This window comes from Neodiprion virginianus, chromosome 1 (assembly GCF_021901495.1).
Source record: "Neodiprion virginianus isolate iyNeoVirg1 chromosome 1, iyNeoVirg1.1, whole genome shotgun sequence".
NCBI classification, from domain to species: Eukaryota; Metazoa; Arthropoda; class Insecta; order Hymenoptera; family Diprionidae; genus Neodiprion; species Neodiprion virginianus.
This window is the reverse complement of record NC_060877.1, coordinates 13,618,613-13,642,152: the sequence shown is the minus strand read 5'-3', so window position 1 is coordinate 13,642,152 and position 23,540 is coordinate 13,618,613. Positions and strand designations below refer to the sequence as shown.

The following is a 23,540-nucleotide window of genomic DNA, read 5'->3' as shown; positions in this document are numbered from 1 at the left end:
GTTGAGTTGCGTATCGGTCAGACTTCGTTTTAGTTGAATTAAGTTACAATTGAGATTGTCTTTAATCTGATTACGGTTTCGTCATATCGAGTCGAGTCTAGGATAGTATTTACGACAGTTTAGATTTAGTTGCGTTCAGGTTGAGTGAAGAATAAGGTCTAACTTAATGTAAGTTGTCGAGTTTATATTTAAGTCATCTCGCCGTTGCACCGAAGCAAATTTTTATTGGCATACATTTGTTCTCAATTAATTCCTGAAAAAGTGCATTTTCAGCTATTTCGACGCTGTAATTCCCTTAATAGGAAGTTCCAGTTAAATTTGACAAAAATTGAACATATCCCCGAAGCGATGCAACATAGCGTATTGCTCTTTCGGAGTTTGATAATTTATGAGTAATGGGATGTAACAAAGTCAGCAAAATCAACAAAACCCCGAAACAGTGACTTTTTCGTGTATATGTGTCAGTTATTTTGACTATTCTCCAAGCTTACGCATCACTGGCGCGATTCTGACGATAATAGCCCTATTCTATATTCAACGCCAAACACAGATATGCAAAAACAATTGAGTTTCATGCAATAATTGCACTGCAAAAGAAGAACCTGCAATTGCTGGTAATTGACACACGATCCTATAGAATAATAAGTCATTATGGCTGGGTAAATGACAGTTTTGAGTCTTCAAGAATCGATAGAACACCTGTCGTTTTGCATGGAACTCAATTCATGTTACGTATTTGTGTTCGGTATTCAGTACAGAATTGGGCTGCAGTGCCGGTCTTAGGATAACTGGCGCCCCGGGCCAAGATTGTACAGCGCCCCTTTCCAAGAGGACAAATTAGCAGCGTTCTGCTGGATCCATTCACGCGGATATACATTGACGAACCCGTTTGAGAATACTTAAGACTTTTCTTCAGCTTTACCTAGAGCGAACGACTAAGACGTAGAAAGTTTTTGCAACTCCTTCTCTGCATTTTTTTTTCTGTAATTGGATTTTTATATTTTATTGCGTCGAATCTTCTTTTGTTTACTACAGAACTTAGGTTAGAAGAATATTGTAGCTCTTTTTTGTTTTGTATCTTTTTTTTTGTAATAGATTGACAAAATTTTACTTTCCAGTTGTGTCTGTTAGCAAACGCTAGAACCAAATCAGCAAAATATAATTTTTCGGCAATATTATGTTCAATCGAAAGCTTTGCTAAGTTGGTGAGCCTTGACTGTGCAATCGTTGATCGTAAGGAAGTTTTTCTGAATTCAACTTTTGAAAAACTGCGTTCCTCACTGGCTTCCGTTACGGGACTAGCGTACAAACTGCGGAACGCAATCCGCACATTCGGATACAGTTCCTGAATATTACGCTGCTTGACAAAGGTTGAAACGGAAATTGGCGTAATATCGTTATTGGGAAAATAATAGTTGAGACTAATGAGCTTCGTTGTACAATAAATTTACTGTGTCACAATCGGAATCAACTGCAAGCTTTCGTTGGAGACACAGATGCCTGTAAGTTCTTCTCGTTCGATTTTCTTTTTTTAACGTTGCGCAAAAAGGACCATTTTTCTAAGAAACAGAAACGGCTCCCTAATCTACTTCCTTTTTTATTCGCTTTCTTTATTCACCAGGCACCGGCGCCCCCATAGATTTGGCGCCCCGGGCAATTGCCCGAACGCGCCCTACCCAAACGCCGACTCGTCTCCGGGCTCGTGCTGCGCCTTGGCACATTCGCGCACTAGTATCGAAAAACACTGTTTTTAATCGTATAAAGTTAGTAGTATTGCAGTGATATTTTGAGTTTTCTTGGTCCGATTGGAGTCGAATTTCACTGGGATGCTCCCAGGACTCGTAGTTTTCAGACCGTGCGCGGAGTAAAAAGGAAAACGAATGCATAAAATTCGAACATTTTTGTAAAAACATAGATTTTTCACTGGGATTCGAAGCTTTGTTATTTAATAATTAAGAAATTAGTTCTACCAATAACTTCCGAATACGGCCCGAAAATGACGCTTATAATGAAGGTGCTATTCAAATTTCAGTCGGTCAGAAAGCGCGGAAAAATACTAAAAGAAAAAACGAAATAGGAGAAAAACGGTCTCTAAGATTTCAATGCCTTTTTGTAAGAATTACCAGTGAGTATGACCGTTAAAAGTTCCCTGCGCTAGAATATGAAGTTTCTGGTGCAGCGTTCCCCTCAATCTTCTGTTGCTCTATGATTTTTTGTCTAATTCGACCTTCTTTTGATCGTTTTTCCATATGAATGCCCGCGTCACGCACACAGCGAACGTTTTCGCCTCTGTAAACGGTCACTACTGGTTCGCTGATTTCGACGTCCAACCCTTTCAAAAATGATAAATAACCTTAACATCCATCTTTGAATTTTGCTGCAGCAAAATTCAATACCGTTAAAATTATTTTCGAGAGTTATTGGCCAGATGAGATTGTTCATATTATTACGTACTCTCATTCGCGTTGTGTGTAAATCCACCGATACACCTCGTCAGTAACGTTGCTTCAGAAAAGCTTTGATAAATAGGCAAAATTTATTTTTGGACATTGGCATGAAGAGCTGATTCATGTTTATAATCTTGTACGTATAAGCCCTCAGCTTTCGCTTTTTGCCACCTCCACCAACTGTCAATTCCGCTTGGGTAAAAGTTGTGTTACAGGCTTTCATTTGTCGAGCATTTGTGGTAATAAGTGGCCATAAAAACCTTGTTTAATTTATGTGAAACTGACACTGTTACTTCTTATTGCTATTCCACAATATATCGCTCGTTCTTCAAAAAGTTTTTCTGTTAATTTTCCATGTCGACCGACGTTTTTTTCTCGCTGTACGTAGTCTAGAGCCTATCCTCTCCTAACCCGTACACTATTGTTTGTATACTACTAAGTCTTCTCAATATGGCTGTTACTCTAAAATGGCTTTGAAGGTTTTCGAATCGCCATCACCAATGTAACACCTGTATTTGACTCCGTATTAATCTCAAGATCTTTCAAACATTTATAGGATCGCGTCCACTTCCATCTTACCGGGACTTCCGTTATGTATCGTCTGACATTCGTTTTCGTGATTTGCCAGCCATTCATATTCTTGAATGCCAGAACGAGTTTCCCATTGTTTACAACTATCACGGTAAAGTGATTTTATAATAACATCAACCACTTTTTCTGTGTTGTGCCCAATGAGCGATGTGATGACGTATAGAGACCGAAGTCCGGGTTTTCTCCAGTTGCTATCGCCGGATACTTTTAGACTTTCGTCGTCATCAGAATGCAAAATTTCCAAATCAGTTGCCGCAGTCTTTGACATTTTAGCAATACTCAGAAAGAAAGAGGGGAGGAGACATATCTGCGTAATCTTTCCGATGGCAAAGATGGACCTCATTTTGTTCAAAGTTTTGTAGTACCGATACTGCCACCCGCAGCGCCTTCCTTGGAATAATCAAAAATTTGGTGTTTCGCGATTCAAGCGTCATTTGTCTCGAATCTTAAAAAAATTTCAAATGAAACTTGTGTATTTTTTCATGTAGAATTCGGATCTGCAATGAAAAATAGAGGTTCCCATTCGAAATTTCAAAGTTACTACCCTTCCCGCATTCAGAGGTTGGGGCGGGGGGTTGATTTTCACATAGTAAATTTTTCCCCTCGAGATCAAATAGTTCTGATTCTGAAAATTTTTTTGTACGATGCGTATTTCTTGAGGTATTTCGACGTGCCAAGATAAAAAACTCACCCTGTATATGCACTAGGATATTTTGATTTGGACTCTTCTGCGTGTTTCGAAATGAACAATTATTTAAACGTTAGCAGTAAATTCATTTATCCTTCCGCAAAAAAACATTTTTTCAACCCAATTCCGTAAGAGACGACTCAATTATTTTACTTTTTTGTGAATTCATTCACCAAAATACCCACTGCCAAAGTTTTTGTGATGATGCAATACTAATAATATGCAATAAATAACTGTATTACTTTTGAATTTGTGCATGATGAATAATGTAAATTTTCATGAAAAATAAATTAATACTTAAATTAATATTTAGTCCGCTGGCACGACTTTCTTTGAATGTCAACGTAGGTGTGGGATTAGAGTATGCTCTCGAATGTCGGAATATATATTTTCTTCCTACTCCAATTCAGGAATTATTGTTCAGGTAGACAAAGGCTGTCTACATTAACTTGTACGAAATTGAAAACAGATGTTAGAGTCCGAGCTCTCAATCATTACCCCTAACAATGTAAATTCGCTCTTAGATTTTAAATTAATACGATGAATACATATCAATTCGAGTAAACAGAAACAAGCGTTTTCAGTTAATTCCACTTTGCTTCCTAAGTGAAATGATGAGGTGTGAATTCACTCGCTTTATTAGTTAGTTATTTTACCGTAAATTCCGATCATTTTAAAATAGGTGCTAACAAAAACTTGAACTCGTACTTATTGCATGATATTGAAATGATAAAGTCCTGAATATTCCAACAGCTTCTCAGTGAATTACATTATTTATTGTGTACGAATAAATTAATTTACACATAAAATGCAACATTGTTGGGACACCTCTCGAAATTGAATTAAAAAATCGACTCATTACGAAGACTCTTTGAATTTCTCACATTCATACATACGTCCCCTCTAATAATCGCAAAAGAGTTCAGATCAACGCACCCTAATATAATGTGTGTATTCCAAACAAAACTGTTGGCTAATACGATTTTTTTCTCATGATACGTCACACACATAGTCGAAACTTCACCCGAAAAAAATTAGTATTTGTAACGTACACATTTATCTTTCCACAATTTAAAATCATTAAAGTAAATCTTAACTCCATCTTGTAGCAATGATTTGGATAAGACGTCGAATGTGAAAGAATGCCATTATTTTTGTCGGCCAAAAACCACGATCCAATTTGTTGAGACAGAATCTACGCTGACCGAATGAAGAAAAATTCATTTTTCTAATAGAAATGAAAACATCCATAAACAAACAACCTCAATATCCAATCATTTTAAAGAATGTATTTTTCGAAAAGCTTACAAAACGTACTTCTTCAAAAATTAATGGTTGACAAGTTGCAACTGTTAGAAAAAGTGATCGTTATTCGAAATATAGTAAATGTGAAAAACTCACATACACAGTCAGGTTGGTTTCATATTTTTAAAGATATTTTAAAGTGGTTACCAAACTTGGAGAATTCTCTACACATACCAGAATTACTGATCATTCAGGAAACCTACGCTTAAAAGTGTTTAAAGTTGTGATTTACAACGAATACAGTGTACTTACAAATAAGAATAAATACCAAAAATGAATAAAGAAGTGCAGTTACTTTTATTTAATCAGTTTTTTAAGAAAAAAGGCCTAATATGAAGTATACGCATGTTTACATTAATTTTCAATGCGACAGTTGATTACTCCAAAACTGGACGTGGCATAACGTTGACTTTATCACGTGACGCAGTACTCTGATAAGCCGTGATTGTTGGGCTCAATCATCCAAATCAAGATCAAGTGTTCAAAAAATTTTCAATAACCAGTCTTCAATCCGTTATCATCGCTGTCACTCTTTCTCGTAGAACATTTTCTGACTCGCATTAAATAAACAAAATAAACTCGTTCAGTCAGTGAAGTGTACATATGTGAAATATGACTCTAATTGAATAATCTGTACCATCAAACAAATAAACTTTACTCAAATTTTTTCCACTGCGAACCAAGGTTTCTTACTTCCACAACAATCAACTGCAGCTTTTCGGTTTTGCTTACTCTTGCAAAATCTACCAGATTATCTCTACGGTTCGTATACTTTCAAATATGTTTTCCAGTTAAATTTGTTTAGTTATTAGAGCATACGGATGGAACGTAGAAGTGTGGAGTAAACAAGAAATAAGAGGAAAAATACAAAATTACGGTTTAGAAAGTATGATTAAGTACGATCAAGTTGAATTCCGTCGAAACAATATCTCCTTGGAACCCGTAATTGAAATGGAAAAAAAAATTTGTAATTTGATATTTTAAAAATCAAACGTGATGAAATTTTCCTTTAGCATCTCGGCCAATGACAAAAAACTTTTTACCAAAAGTTTCACAACGATACTGAACAAACATTCACTGCAAACCAAACAAGCAGTATCATTCGGAAAAAAGAAACATTGATGCATAAAATTTCTAAGATTACTAGCAGTAACTTTACTTCGTATGAAATTGCGGTTTTTTTTTTCGTCCTGAAAAAAAAAATTTATTCAGCAAAAATCGACTCGATGAACTTTATTTTCACTTGTGCACTGCTGATTTAACAATTTTTTTATTTTTTGACAAGACTTACAACTCAATAAACTTGATCGGAAAATAAATAAACAACTTTTGGTCCAAGTTAAACAACGAAGAAAATAGAGAACTTCAAATGTGATTATTGAGTATTGGCTTTATTCGTCATTCCCACCAAAATTGTTCTTTCTGCATAAGCTAGTTAAAAAAATGAAGAGCAAGGAATTGAATTGGATAAGCCAAATAAAAAACAACTGATGTAGAACAGTAATTTGCGATTATCTTTCGCAAGGGAGTGCTAAAAATATGACATTAAATCTAAAATGTATTTCGTTACACGTAACAAAAATTAATATGTGAATATCGGCTAGAAGAATTTTAAACCGATTAGACGTCTAGCAGTAGTAAAGTAAAAAGAATGACGAATCATACGCTGAGAACTTCATCGTTGAGATCGTGAAACAAACAGGAAGTGCTCTGTTCATTTCCAAGAAATAATTTTTCCTCCATGTTTCCTTCCCATGTTAGGAAAATATTTTTAGCATACGCTGCGAACCTTTCTATCTTATTTAGGTGCTGACGCAATGTTCAGATGCTGACATCTCTTTTACTGGCCCGACATAAGATTGCCTAAGCTCGGTAGGAGTAAACAAATATGTTCTCTCACGCGTTAAAATCTAATGCTGTTCCATGATTTACGTAAAACGTATTATTATGAAATAGTTTCCGATGCACCTTAACCCGTCCGACACGCGGTGCGAAAAGGCTTAGCACAGAAACATGCACTCAGTACGTCAATCTCTGCACAGCGTAACGAAAGAAATAATCTCTAGTGATGGCGACGTATTAAACCCGCTATCGCCTTCTTTTTAGATTTTTCAACTGGACAGAAATTACATACATCGATTGGTCATTGTTATTTCCGGATCGTTAGTGCAGAAGTTCTCAAGCTCGGGAAAAAAAAAATCAAAAATCGTAATGATTATCACTTGTCGACTACGATTGCAATTTTTTCATCATTAATGACAGTGAATCAACCCTAACAAATTTTTTTTGTAAATGTAAAAAAATGATTCTTCATTTCTATTTTTTTACTTATAGTTGACTGGTAAAAAAAAGGATAAGACGTTTGCGGTGCTAAAAAAGTAAAAAATTTAATGAATAAGAACTTTCTGCCAGGTTAAAAAAGGAAACATTCCGTTTCTCTCATTATATCCCACAAAAAAGTGTGCTTTTATTTTAGTGAGACCGATTTTTATAGAACGGGATTCAAAAGGAATAACTAAATATTCAACTGGACTGAGTTAATTTTTTTTCGGTCATAATTTTTTCAAAAACTTCTCCCAGTTCGACAAAAGGGTTCACTCGGCGAAAATTACAACGGTATGGAGTTTTTAGACCGAAGTAAACTTGACCCCCCAATATATGACAAATCAAAAAACATTTTTGTCATTGATTGTCCTTCGATTGCCAATGTTTGCCAAAACTTTATTTTCGTTTGCCCCTTCTTAATTCAGAAATTATTTGTTTTCGAAAATTAACTTCACGGAGTTCACCCCCCAACATACACCGAATCCCATGCATTTTTTGCCATCATTGTCTATTGATTGCCTTTGTTTGCCATATCTTTATTTTAGTTTCCCTCTTCTTACTTAAGAAATTGTTCATTCTCAAAAACCATCTTTACAAATTTTACTGGAACTGCGAATTCGAGTCAAATTCGTGAAGATGGTTTTTGAGAATCAATAACTTCTGAAGTAAAAAAGGGCAAACGAAAATAGAGATATGGCAAAGATTGGCAAACGAAGGACAATCAATGGTAAAAATTGAGCCGGTCGTAGTCCATAGAAAACGATTTATCAGGTGTCGAAATTAATAAAACCACGATACGGTTAATTTTCTTAGAAACGATGATAAAATAGGTGATAACTCAGATATTTAGTTTTATTTCCGCATTGTTTCTTCTCTTCAATTCATCTTAATATAAAGAAACGGGCATTGTATTTTCACATTTGCGTAACTTTATAATTTCTTTGTCTAAATAATTTTTGAAAATACTGTACGATTACATCATTAAAAATATAGTTTATTACTTATCTAAATTTTTCGTATGTTTTCTGATTACTTACCTGCTTTTCGATGCTAGTATTCACAATACGTTTATCTGGTTTTGCAGGTATGTATAGTTTAATGATGTTCGATAAGTCTCAACAGGGCTTTACTCGATGGGCCAAAAAAGTCTTACATACGTGACCCTGATTCTTGTATCAAAAACAAGAATGTCCAATAGAAAGGTTATATAGATAATCGATACTTATCCGCAGGAATCATGCTCATATCTTAACAGGTGTTTGAAAATCACTGCATCGCAATGTTAAAAATTTGATTGTATCTTAGTATGCTAGCCGTGTGTCGGTGCAATCAAGATTTACATCGGAACACAATGATATGAACAGTTTTTTTTATCATTTTCCATTTTTGATAGCTAGTCTTATCTGGAACTGCCGATCCGATCAGTGACAATTACCTATTTTTCACATGCATGGCCAGGTCTTATCATTTCATGTTATCTTCATTGAAAGCAATTAGTAGGTAATCAACTTTCCAGATATTAGAATCTAGATGGTAATCAGTCATCCATGCTCCATCAAGTTACCTTGGATCGTATCAAGCTTTGTAAATTTTGTTTCCATACTTCTCCTTTTGTTTCCACATGCCAAAAAAATTATTTTTCACCATACAATTCAATAATGCTCTGTGATTGCAAAATATAGTTTGCACCACATCTGTTTAGAACTTGGAAAAACATATCTTTTATTTAATCCTTCAAATAAGGCTGGGACGCTCAGATTCAAGAAATTAAAGATTCGTTGAAATTAGAAAAAGTCCATTTTGACTGAAACTGCAGTTATTCATCAGACTGAAGTTAATAACGTTAACGTAACGAAGCCTTATGGTAAATAATCATCAGTATTGGATAATTTTAATATGTCTTTCAAGGAATTGCCTTTTCGAAATAAGAGTATATTTTGTTTATAATGGTTTACTAAATCTCGGACATTCCTACTTCATCCTCATAATAATTCCCTCAGAGTGCCATAAACTATGAAAAATAAAAATTTTCACCAAAATAAATGCACTTTCCAGACAAGTGTGCTGACCAAGTGGTTTAATATCGATAAGACAAACTTCAGTCATACCCACAGTTGTTTCGGAAAACGCTGATGCAAGAGCTTACCGCTGTGAAGCGCTACGGAAAAATTGTCACAACAGCACTAACGTAACAAACCGCGGAATGCATCTACTTCACAAGGTAAATTCCAACTCTTGGTCGAGCAGGAAGAAAATTAAATACGTCACACTATTACTGAGTAGCAGCTGCGACAAATTTTTTTTATTCCCACATCTCCGGCGAGAGAACCATGTTTGTCTTTTGCGAGGGACATCCGCTGTTACAGCTCGTAGAAAAATAATTTATGCTGTGAGGGCACCACATAATCATATACCACGCTCAAAATCGCCCTTCCTTGCCCTGCGTTACTGAAAGCAATGCGTCACTGAATTGATGACACAAAAAATTTGACCACCATTTTTCGTCTGTTCGCATAACTTTCGTGCAATTGAATGCCATGTGATCGATAGATACTATTGCAAATTGTTAAAATTATTCAAACACTTAGTCTCATATTTATTTTATTAAATAAAATTTTTTTATCCTCTATATACGGTAGAGTGGTCAAAAAAAAAATTTTTTTTTTTATTTCTCAAGTGCTATTGTGTCAAAACCTTCTTTTAGGTACAAAAAAAAATTCCCTCCAAAAAAATTCAATTCATCATTCAAAATTCATTGAGCTTAGTGGAGAATTGAGATATCGAGCTGCGCGTTGGAGGGAATTTTTTTTATACCTAAAAGGTTTTGAGATGATAAGGAAAAAAATTTTGGTTTTGGACCACTCTAATATACAGACAGAAAATTAGTCTTTTACACTCACCTTACAATTTGGTAAAATAATGGTTTTGTCTAAAATATTTTGCAGCTGAAAAACTGAATAACATTTTACTTAAAAATACACACAATTTTTTTAATTAATACAAATACCTTTAGCTCGAAAAAATATTCGTTCTACTCGTCTTAGTTTAATCAACTATAAAATGCCAATGCCTTAACAAATCGTTTCTTTCATACTGTGAAAAAGGATTATTTAGATCTAGAACGGCTAGTTTGTAGGTAGCAAAAAAAACATTTTACTTAAGGCAACTAAATACTTTTTATCACGAAAACCAATAACGACGACTTAGGAAAAAGTTGGTTACTTTCATATTTTTTCACCACCCGCTAAACAGTCGTTCTAAACTAAAACAAATCTTTTCCTCAGTGTACAGTCACGTTTGACCCTGTCTGCACTGGACCTTCTTTGAAAGCACACTACTACCTACATGCCTCTGGGTCGCAATCTTAGTCATTTCCGTATTCCCGCTTCATTGGGATTCCAGAAGAGTCACGTAAACGCTCCTAATTCAACAAGGGCGTTTGAAAATTATCCCAAATCGCACGCTACCATAACAAAAAGAAGGTCAAGGCGATAAACGAGATGATTATCATTCTGCAAACTCGTTATGCCTCAGCAGCAACAGTAGTCGGGGAATTTAATGGTATCTGTTACGTACGATCACAGAATTTCTGCGATGCATATGTATTTAGAACCATGATGCGCTGATTACGTAAAACGAATAGAGCTAAACCACTACGACGAATACCTGCTGTACGCTTCTCGTCGCAATAATAATTATAATAGGCAGGGACTTGAACAATGGTGCAGCCTGTTCGGTCTGCCATGCGCAAAGCATCCAAACAATTTAACATCCTGTATATCTATATCGTTGAAATTGGCGAGACAATAATAAATTATTGACGCGCTGCGGTATGTGTATTGTGAGAATTAAATATCAAAAGCCGTTTTCCAGTTAGCCAACAGATTGAAAAGAAAGAAAGAAGAAACACAATTGCGGAATGCAGGCAACGGACAAAAGAAGCGAGTGAGGTCATTATTTATAACTGCATTAATGCCTGATAACATCATACAAATAACCTATTTTTAATCTTCGGAACTTCTGCTGGAGGATTCAAATCCGGACGGACGTCGCCTCTTCACGCCCGTCTTTTATCTGGAACAATTATATTGATTCAGAAAAATTAACCCAAGGAAATAAATTGTTCAGAAATGATGAGGGGTTTGTTGTTTCACTCTCTACGTACGTCAGGTATACAAGTATGTGTATAAGATAACCTGACGCTTCTCTTTCGAGTCTTCTCATTAATTGCGATAAAATCCACTTGAAGCCTAGGATTTTCAGGAATTGGTTCCATCAGTCCCAATAAACTAAATCAAAGCAGTTTCATGAGTGACAAACTGACACGAATACAGAGCTGAGGATTAAATGACCATTATGGGTATAATCTATTATCTATTGTAGCTACTGTATCAATTATCAGAAATAATTTATCGTATTATCAGTACAGTAGACACACGTGGAACACATCGTTATAGATTATATAATGAAATACAGAGTATATTATAGGAATCTTTAGGTGAAAAAGTCACTTCTAAACTGACACCTGTTCTCTGTGGTAAGTACAGTTTATATAGCACATATTCAAACCAAACTGTAATTCATTAATTATCGCATCTTTCTATAAACGTAATATTATCTCTCTTTCTCTTTCTCTCTCTCTTTCTCTCTTCTGTCATCCAATATTATTGTGGATATATTAAATACTATTCTATTCTAGAATATGTGTATTGTAAGAATTATAATTCCTCAAATTAATAAAATAAAAATTATATTCTAGAATAGAATAGAAAAGATATTCTCGACATTCAATAGAAAGTATTTATTATAATATGACGGAATAATTAGTACAAATATAAATGTTGATGCGTTTAACGCAAGCGATGCAAAATTTAGGATCCACAAATGAATGACATTTCCAAATAATTATTCAACGGGGAAAAAAGTAAAGATTTGATAAATTACTTTAGTAACGTTATAAAATACGAACACACCTCCGTATTGTAGCTGGTAACATTAATCTAAGAATAGATGGATCGTCGAGAATAATAATGGTGCACCATAATGATTGACGGATGGTCGAATGCTGGTTGAAAATTTGGCATCGATACCTTGACTGTGCTATTAACAATGGGCGGTTTTGATGCACCTTGGAAACGGAACGCTGAGTTGAATACTGAATTGGTATAACCAGTGGCTGATACTGTAAATATACGGGAAGGAAAACTATGATGCGTGACATAATGAAAAGTAAACGCGCAAGGCGCGTGCGACCGCGACGGCTTCTTCAAGGAAGTGATGCCTTGTATCATTTATTATCAAAGATCCACCTTACATACCAAAGACTCTGATGTAGACGCGAAAGGATGTTTATCCCCAGACGCTAACCAGGTGTCCAATTTGACAAAGTGCCCGATCATAGAAACGAGCAAAGCGATCTGGGGTAAACGTTTGCACAACGGCCGTTTGAAGATGATTATATTTGCCCATTCATTGTTAGAAACAAGGGAAAGGCTAAATCGTTGATTATTAAGATGGGCGTTCTTTTTAACTTCCCGTTTATCTGTTTTCAGAGAGTAAAGGAAGTTATTGTGAACACCCTGAAAATGTAAAGTTGAGTTTTCACTAGATCTCGACGTTTCGAGATTTGAAGAATCACCTCCGCCCATTTTCGGATAGACGTCTGTATGTACGAATGCATGTACGAATGAATGCATATGTGCATGTGAGTGATAAATTTTTTTGTCCGACGATTAGAACTGATGAGATTGTGGCTTTGATCGTTCAACTGCCTTTTGACTTATTTCAATAACAAGATTCCAAAAAATGCAATAAAAATTATGATATTTTGACGATGGATGAATGGATTCGAAAATTGGTACCGTACGATTTTTTGAGTCACAATCACTAATCTAAAGTCAAATTTGCAAAATTTAAATTTGGCGTATTCGGTATGCTGAAAAATATTAAAAACATTTGGAGTTTTCTGAAAATTGGTATTCGAAGGTTTGTTGGGTAGCTGATCACGAATGTATCGTCAGATTTACGAAATCTGATATGGCGAATCCAATATGGTGTAAAACAAATTGAAAAATATTCGGATTTTGATAGAAATTAGCAGTCGGAGATTTTTCGAGTCAGTGATAACGAATCCAAGGTCAGACTTCCGAGATTCGTAATGGTGGATCCATTATAGTGGTTCAAAACATTAAAAATTTGCCATATTTTCATGTAGTACTTAAGGGCTTTTAAATCGCCAATCACGAATCTGAATTTGTAGTTCGAAACTCGCATTGGATATTATTTTTTTTTAGGCTGGCTCATGACCAGCCTGCAGCCGCTTGTTTCTCCCTGAATCAAGATCTATGTGTATGCTTGTTAGTGTTATTATGGGTCTAATCACCGTTGCGTAAGGTGAAAAAGACCACAGAATACAAAAATATTATATCCACGAAATTATCGTATAACAGAAAATTATGCTGTATAAAATAAATTTTCATCAATTGACAATCTATACAACAATTTTCTGCGTATATTTATTTGGCACATTCTCAATGGCCTTTATTTATCACTACAACGCCTGATTAAATTATGTTATGCCCAATTATTGACACAGTCTTCTGCGCCTGTGCAGTTATTCTATGACTCATTTTTTCGTATTCACACGATCGGCCACGGTATTTCGATCGATCAAGAGGTAAAAGCTGTACAAACAGCGACTTAATAGGCTAACATACACCTGCCGGTGGCGATAATTGTTAGTAACGACTTATAAATTCACCGACCGGCAGAGGGTGAGCAGCGGAATAATTTGTGTGCAATAAATTTGTGTTGAATAATTTTAACTAAGGTAATTCTGCATTGCGCAATACATTTTTTCTCGTTAAAAAAATTTCACAAGAGGTGAAATTTACGGAGAAACAATTGTTATGCTGACTAAATTATGCGTGAACTACTTTCATCTACGATCAATTACTCGTGTAAGGTAACTCTGTTCAAAATAATTTTGTGTAATAACGAAGTTAATACCCTGGGAAAAATTCAATTTTGTTATCGTTTGGGTATCGTTTTAATAACATGGACATCGTCAAAATAGCATGTGAATATTGCAAGAATTATAAGAAAATCTCGTAGAAGTGAACGAATATATGTACTTAGTGTAACTTTAGTTGTCAAGACTCCATGTTTTTATAAGGGCAACATAAATCTGTTCGATTAGTTTACTACATTCTTGAGTCAAATAAGGCTCGAAAGGGATGTTATATTCAAATTTTCACAGCTCGAATAATTTTCTCAAAAATTTCTTCAAACAAATGATTTCAAATCGATTGCTGCTTAGGTATTCGTTGATTTATGAGGTACAGGTTTAAGTTAGCACGTAAAATTAACCAAAATCGAAGTACATTTACTTTTTCTGCATCATCAACTACATCTGTATGACTCATTCTCACTATTATTGAAATCTAGTCGTTACAACACGTGATAAAACTTCAACAGTAATATGCTGTACATGGAATGTCATACATGACCATCTGAAAACGTCTTTGTTTCATGCAATAATAATGTTGTAATATGAATATGCGGATTGATGACAATTGCCAATCGTGAATCGCTCAAAAACCATTATCAGAGCAGTTTTATATATAGTGATGTGAAATTCTTGATCAATTCTTGAAGAATCGATCTTTTTGACGTGTAATTAACCGTTTAATACGCAATGTTCAAACTTTTGATCAACATGGAATCGATTCTTTTTTTACAAGTACCGATTTAATCTAAATTGCCAAGAGTTTGAATGAATCGGGTGAAAGTCACTCCAAAAATGCCATATCATCAATCCAATTCTCATGATCTTTGTTTCTTTTTCAGTATCTTTGATACTTTTTTTTCGCCGAAGCATCGAGTGTCGAAACGAATGATTAATAATGATCAATCTATCTTCTGAATTCCCCGTAAATCTTCGGATCGATGAATTCATGCGCTTATCGCTCTCTATCGGGCATTACTGGAACTGAAGATTACCACCGTTTGGAAGCAATTTACCGTCGCTATTTGTAATAGCGATAATATAGGGACAATAGAGCTCGTATCACCGTTTTGGAAAAACACAAAAAAATAATTTAGATTTAGCACACAAATCGAATATAAAAGCCCTTTCTGGCTTTATTTTTGCATACTACAGATTATTTCAAAAGTGACAGGAAAATCGCGACAATGACTAGCTTAAGGCTAGTACCCAGATTTATATTTTTTGTAATGGTACGAACTAAAAATGCACAGAGAAAAATTTCATTTGTTATAGTAACTAGAAAAATTCAGTAAAACAGGTCTCGTTAAAAAACCGTTTGAATATTATTGGAATTACGAAAAACGAGGTACACGTAACCATTTTGCGCTATTTTCGATCCTTTTTTGGTAATTGCAACGCAAAATCAGTTCGTTCGGTTTTCGGTACTTTTTTAGTTAAATAAGGCTTTAATATCAATTTATCGTTGCACAAGCATTAAATTTTCGCAACAGTTGCAAGAAAATATAGTAAAAATGATCATAATGAGAAAGAATAGTAACAGATCCTAGACTTTCCGGTAACAGCTACAAAACTAATTTTCATTTTGTACCTAGAACTATATTTTTCGATTGTGGTAAAAAATGAAAATAGTTAAGAACTGAGCGGTAACCGAAACAAAAAATTTCTCTCAGTGTGGTCAAGGACTAAATAGAGTAGCCGCAATTATAAATTTTCCTCGGTATGCTTTCTTTAATTCTTTGAGTTAGATACTTCACAAGAGATACCTTAGATATCGAAGCTGTGTATTAACAGCAAATATTCATTAAATCATTAGTTGTCGTTAGTTAGTTAATTACCAAATTTTAGAATGTGGAAAACTTTATTCACACAATTAAGTAATCAGCTACTGTGTTTGCCAATGAACCGACCGCTTAAATCCATTACTTTCTTCTTTCTTTGTCAGAATATATGATTTAATGAGCTGTTATGTGAATAGCGAATTACAATATCCTATATTTACGGCTGTATAACGTAATAGTTTTAGATAAAACGTCAATAATATCAAGTGCACAGATTATCTTTAGCCGGTGTGACATACTTCACATGGAACGTGCGTTGTAGAAAATATGAGAATTACTGTTTCTTTTTTCGGTCTCTTCTTAAGAGGATACTACAGTTAGTCTTTATCAATCGAGCAAGACTCTGATAATAGTCACTTATTCTTATAATTCTCAGATCCTACGTATCAGTAACGTGAAAATACCGCACGTAGCACGATTTATTATACATGTAACAGCGAATAAAATTATTCGATAACTTCTTTCTTTCATGGGAGAATAGCACCAAAAAAATGATTCCTGCAATTAGTAGTAGTTCGATTACAGAAATGAATATTCTAGCAATGTAGTTGAGTAAAACTAAATTATTATTATCATGTAGAATTGCGCTAGTTGCAACTTTTTCGCTAAAGTATATAGGCTCTGATAATAGTCGGAGTAAGTGACATACAACGCGGCCGATAAAGGTTGCGGACTATACCATCTTCTTTAGAGTTGGGCCAATTGAAATTTTGTTCACGCTGGATGAGAAAAAAAAACAGTTTCCCATTATGCTAAAGACATGAGCCTCCCTCCCCCTCATTTTGATTCACATATTTAGGTTACTGTGTCCTAACATCTTTCAAATCCACACTGGGATGTGGATATGGGGTACGCAATGTGAACCATAATAAAAAGTACAAAAAGGTTGAAAATATTCGTGCAAAATTAACTGTGCAGTGACCAGTAAAAATTATTCTGCTTTACTTGCAAAAACTTTTTCGAAACACTGTATACTTCTGAAACAAAAGCTAGCATAATTGGAAACTAGCTGGCCGAAGAAAAAAGCTTGGCGGTTTTTCGTTAGGAACGATCGTCCAATTCATTGTCCAATTCACAGCCTCCAGCAATGGCTCAGTTTCGTTCGCCGGATTCTGGAACAACCGAGCCCAAGGAAAAATGGCAAAATCAAAAAATTTCCAAATTTAAAAATCAGGTCAAACGTATAACAGTCATTTTGAAGCTTGGCTGGCCGCCGTTTGATAGCCAGAAATCTCGAAATGTTTGAAAAAAATGTGCCTTATCTCCATCGAATACTTGATCAATCCATTTTTTTGTAATGCAGCATCTATGTAACTGGGAATATTAGAAGTTTCAAATCTTTAGTGGCACTTCTTAATTTAATACTTGATTTAACACTATCTGCAATTCTTACGAAGATTACGATACACGAAAAGTTTCGAAATTTGCCATTTTGGAACTAGAAGTGGTGGAAGCTTGCAAAATTTGATTGACCGACGCCACCCAACTCTTGATTTTTCACCCACATTTTATACAAATTTCACGCTCTATAAAAAAAAGTACTGAGATAGAAGTTTCTTACCGCTAACCGATTCCGAGATATTTGCCTATAAACATTGAGTCATTTTGAATATCTCGTTATCGATTATAGTTAGGAAATTTCTATCAGTACAGTCGACTCTCTCAATAGGGCCTCTTATAATAAGCAAGAAAGCTTAGTGGCTTCCCCGCTACTCTGGTTGAACAAAGCGTAGCCGTAACTTTGCCAAATACTCTTGCAATTGGGCCGGCAACAAAAGTGAAATATTGGAAAAAAATAGCGTAGCTGTTATGAACTTTTGGCAACCCTATTGCGCAAGTCGCAGTTCAAAACGCCATAAATGCACGTCGAGCTCCTTGGTGGGGGAATGCTATTTCTTAGAAATATCCTCCCCTACATTGTACTTTTTTCTCATGTTTCCTATAAGAATATGTATTGTGATAGTTTATAAGTCAAGCCGCTTCCGAGAAAAAAAGTGCACAATTTTTTAGATTTTTTCTACGTGATATTTAAATGGAAAACAGAAAAAATAAAATAGGCACCTCTAAATACGAGTATTAAGAGCTCATATTTGACTGAGACTGAGATATTCTATTTGAGATGTTCTACCGAAATCTTAATGCGCATTTGAAAAGAATTTTTTTTTGGCACACCCTGACATACATACGTGTTGAAAAGTATTTGTCACGTAACTGATGAATCGTGTTTTCAAGTTCAAGAAAATTTACTCGGTTCGTGATGATTTTCACAATGACAAATTTCATAGGCACTCCCGTGGTTAGCAATTGTGCAACATGAACTCTAAAAATGTGAATCAGTGAAAATTTTCTTACGACATGACGAGTATTCACTTATATTATTGGTAAATTTCCATTTTACCGAATTTAACTCGTATCTTCATTTTCAACGTTTAATGTTATGCGTCACAATATATGCAAACATTTGTTTAAATATCTTTGTTCCACATTCATGTGCTATTCAACTGGTACAGCGAATTTTACAGAGCACAGTTCGCGCGCATCAACGTATATTTTCACCCGTGCCAAAAATTGCGCTTGCGAACATTTGTCCGAGGAAAAATGCTCAAGCTAGTACGCTCCTTATATGCGCACTCAAGATCAATCGGGCTTATGTGTACGCTGTACACACACATATAAGTAACATACGACAAGAGCCTACGTGCGCATTTCACCAACCGGGCGTGTAAAAATACTCTAGTCAGCACGCGCTTTTTATATTTGGATGCTAGAATTTGTGAACGGCGTAGAAGTACTTTGCAAGCAGAGAATAACATATTTTGTTACGCTGAACAATCTCAATTTCAAGTATTGTTTATGTCTGTCTTCGAATTTTATCAGTTTTCTATCGCAATATTAAGTCAAGTGCAAGGGTAAGCAAGTAGTTCAGAGCCAATAATAGGTAATCCAATCGATGCAAAGTTTCTACCAATTAAAAGCAATTTTCAAAATGAGGAGAATATGGATACTTATTTTGAATCGTTTTTATTTCTTCTAAAGCAAAAGAAAGAAAAGAAAAAGAAGACAATTTCTCAATAAACAAAAACAGTTTGATAAACTAAAAGTTTAAATGTTATGGATTTCATTTTGGTTTATTCAACATCGGCAATCGTTCGTTATAATTATAGGGAACAGAACAATTTTTCATCTACTCGCTGTTTAGAAAAGAGATTCTTACCGCATAAATAGAAGAAAAATAACATGTTTCTAGCGGAATGATTTTTGAACGAGAAGTATTTCATTCACATTTCCAGAATGTTCAACCAAAATGAAAACGTCTTCGGCCAAAATTTTCATTTTTCACACAATTGCCTTTTCTAAGATTGTTACTATCAGGCAAATTGATTCTTCCTCCTATGTTTCGTAAAGTATGTATAATTTCCAAAGAGTTTTCAGTTATCCAATTTTATTGTTTACCTAACTGTATTATATCGTGACTTTTCGTAAATAGTAAACGGTAGGGATACCAACCCAATACTCGCGCAGCCTAGTGCAATTGCATAAACCAATCACAACGCAGAGCGAGAGAGACAGAATGTCTCCGACATACCCCGGTATGGTTAAACGCAATCCCCCTAAGCCGCGCGAGTATTGGGTTGGCATCCCTACCGTTTCCTATCTAAGAAAAGTCGCAGTACTTCTATTCGTTCGAACTCAGATAAACTTTGACATGCTTTAAAGTAGCATGAAGCTCAAATGTCGTAAAATTAAAAAAATCCCTATATCCCTAGTCTCCGTATTATACTGCATTAAACAAGCCGGGAAAATCGACCAGCTCGATTAGCCGTTCCTAGAAGTTCTCGCCATTCGTGTTATATGCGAAAACAAGAATAATAGAAAGATTTTGAATTTCAGAAATAATTCAAGAACATGAATACCAGTTATGGTGTAAATCTAATTGGTTCTGAATTATGAGGAATCCGCATGATTGACCAAAAAATTCATAAAAATCCGATGAATCGATCTTAAAATATCGTCGGACAAAAATTGGTGACATAAACGCGCGCAGCGTCGTTATCATTCAACGTTTTACTTTCGGGGTTATTATCAAGTAACTTGCGCCGTCTCCAAAAATATAAAAGCAGAAAGTTAGAAATGAGGAGAGTTGAAACTTGAAATGGTTTCAAGGGCACAAATATAACGGAAGAGTTGATATTTACAGATGTCGAGTGAAATAGTATTTCCGAAGTATCGTTTCTGTGAATATGTTTATATCTGTCATTGCGTGCGTATTTTCCGCCTCAACCATCCATCACTTGACGCATAAAGTCTGTTGCGTAAGAAGAAGAAGCGTTAAAAATTGTAAACAGTGCAAATCTTAATCGATTTACTAACTCGTATCCGACTAAATAACATAAAAATTATCCTAGGTCAGAACTTGAGTCCGCACAAAAAAAAACTGTTTTATTTGTAGACGTGGTGATAATTATATGCAGGACGATACTTCCGTGAAGTAAAAATTACTTCGATTGCGATATTTTACAAGTTCCAAGAATATTCGCGAATATAACTTTATCGTACCAATGAGTAATTCTTACTTCGACCTTAGTAATTTCTGATACTCCAAAAAGTATTGTCCATACAATTGCCATGTACATGAAAATCGAATAAATTTTACTTCTGTGTACGTACCTTCAGTATATTGACGAGGCTAATTCTGTTTCTATTTTCGTGATCCGTTCAGCTGCTAACTTGATATTCCGCACATTTTGCAATAGCAAGAAACCATTTCTTAATAAAAGTTGTAATGAGGAGATTCCCAGTACATATACGATTATGATTGTTGACGAGCGTTTCTTTTTATAGATGTGGATTATGAATCTTATTTGAAAATTCCCATAAAGTAAATGTACACTTGGGGACAATGAATCTGAGATGGATATAAATTTTTACACTAGACAGTTACGTTGGCAACACAAAGAAACATACAGCGCCATAGTCGACCGAGCGCGAAACAAACTCTATCTCAATAAACATAAACCCATGACCGTCGAATATAACCTTAGAATACGTGTCAATCGAACAAGTCATTATCCCCGCAGTAGTCTAAGGTTAGATTCGACGGTCATGGGTTACGTTATGTTTATTGAGATTGAGTTTGTTTCGCGCTCGGCCCACTATGACGCTGTAGGTTTCTCTGTGTTGCCAACATAACTGTCTGGTGTGAAAAATTGACCGTCTCAGATTCATTGTCCCTAAGTGTACTAGTTATTGACCCAGTCCCAATTATTGACCTTTTCTGGTTGTATCTGTTTAACGATTAATTCTAAAATTATCAAAAAATAAGTTTGTAGTGTCTAACCCTCTAGCAATTCCGCTTAGGCGTCGAGAAATTCATAGTTTGTCTCGTCGATTTGTAATTTTGGAAAATAACAGGTTCAATAATTGGGTGTTAATGTGTCAATAACTGATACGTATCAAGTGGTACGATGCCCATTATCTAGTGGCGTTGTTATAACTGTTGTCATTAATTAAGTAACATCCTATGAATGTCAACCAAAGGTATGTATGTACTACGTAATATATGTATGTTTTACATACGTAGATATACTTTAAAAAAGTACTAAAAATCTGCGTAATGCAGTATCATGCGCTAAAAATTCGAGCGGGAGATAATTGAGCAATAATAATTCGAGATCATCTTGAGAAGGAAGCCAAATAGCACAAATATGTATAGATATAGCTTTGGATAAGTGTAACCTGTAGGCGTGGCAGGTCCACTACTCGGCAATATGATGCTGATAAGAAATCGACATCTTCTTACAGAATTCGTACAGGACGGCGATAGCGAGATGCGAAATGAACAAGCCAACTCCCACCATCCGCCTGGCGGCCAAGAGGGGCGGACGCATAAAGAGTACGAGTACAGTCCCGTACCCGCAAGTGATTCGCAGACCGCCAACGGTTCGGACACCCTTCAAGAAACCCAATTTTTTTCTCCCGCCGACGATATCGATCATCACGTCCGTCGCCACCTCCACGAAGACCCCGAGATGACGGAAAAAGGTTCAAGGTTACTCCAGTACCTCGGTTCCTTCGCGGGTTAGTATATCCACTGATCCCTCATTCGGCGACAATTCACTGATCACCCACCTGTTGCAAGTGTTTTCACCTCGGCGGATTTGTCCTCCCGCTTATCACGTACATATACTTACACCGTATGTATACGTATAATAGTGAGTGAAATTCAAATTACAAGTACCGTCAAGTACTCGATCGGTGCAAGGAAAACTTGCAAAAAACTATTCGACATGGTACGTCGTTCAAATATATTATATTATAAAAAGTGTCGTTACGCCAAAGTTGACACGAGTCCAATAGTTAAGTTATTTCGGTCGGCACTATCGCCTAATGACACAACATTTTTATCCGACCGAAACTTTGCCCGTTATATCGTAATCAATTATAACTTTTATATCTTTATTTGTGTGTTGTTAGTGGGTTACTATACTGTACTTCATCAAAAATCTGTGAAAACAAGGAAACAATAAATTTAATCCTTGTTATGAAGAAGCCCGCGCTCGTTTATCCTTTTCTTAAGTTCAAGATCGTGAACGAGGAGAATACGTACAAAAATGCAAACGAAAACCGGTCTCTATCGCGTTTCAACTTCACACCTGGAGTTATCATCATAATAATAAACGTTAGATAAAAATATGAAGTTTGTGATGGCAGTATTAAAATGAATACAAATTTTAGTAATGAAAAACAATTCGATGGGTAATGGCCATTGTATGTTGACAAAAGAATGTATATTGGTATCGGTGACTAAATATAATCTATCGCGTAGGCCTACACGCCTCTTGACGCATCACATGCCGCGAAGTTCACGCACTTCTCGCGCCACCCCGGACCTTCGATCTAAATATATACTCTGAACATAACGAACTTCTAGATTTTGATCTTATTTACCAGCTGTTGGGGTCCCACAATACTATACGCGTTCGGGAACCTGCTGATAGATCCTGTGGCGATCAAAAAACTTTGCTATTTCCTCAATGTCATTATTTGACATTCGCCAGTTCGTTTTTTAGCAACCAACTTGCACGGACGCGTGTCCGAAACTTCTTATAGGCTCCGACTTATGTCGATGTATACTTCGTTCCAGAAATAAATGTTCCTGGAATCTATCATGTATTTATTCAGTATTTGCACTGTCGCTCGCTTTTACCGCCATTCAATCCATCAAAATTATTCCTTGACCAATCGGCAAGTTCGTATCGAGAAAATGTGTGCATGTACGATAACTGGAAGACACAAGAAACGTCCGCTATTATACACAGACGGAATGAGAATCATTG

At 35.5% G+C, this 23,540-nt stretch overlaps 1 protein-coding gene across 6 annotated transcripts in view; it reads left to right on the top strand.

Moving 5' to 3' along the window:
• Window positions 1–23,540, top strand: part of LOC124297244 (facilitated trehalose transporter Tret1-like) — a 67,818-nt gene that overhangs the window by 29,158 nt on the left and 15,120 nt on the right. For 3 of the 6 annotated variants that reach the window (XM_046748108.1, XM_046748074.1, XM_046748064.1), the window contains one exon: window positions 22,006–22,281. In XM_046748108.1, coding sequence (XP_046604064.1) covers window positions 22,006–22,281 — 276 coding nt within the window. Of the gene's footprint in view, window positions 1–5,571; window positions 5,794–11,826; window positions 11,894–14,127; window positions 14,186–22,005; window positions 22,282–23,540 lie in introns of those variants that run through there. The other 3 variants (XM_046748098.1, XM_046748081.1, XM_046748089.1) reach the window with 3 other exon arrangements.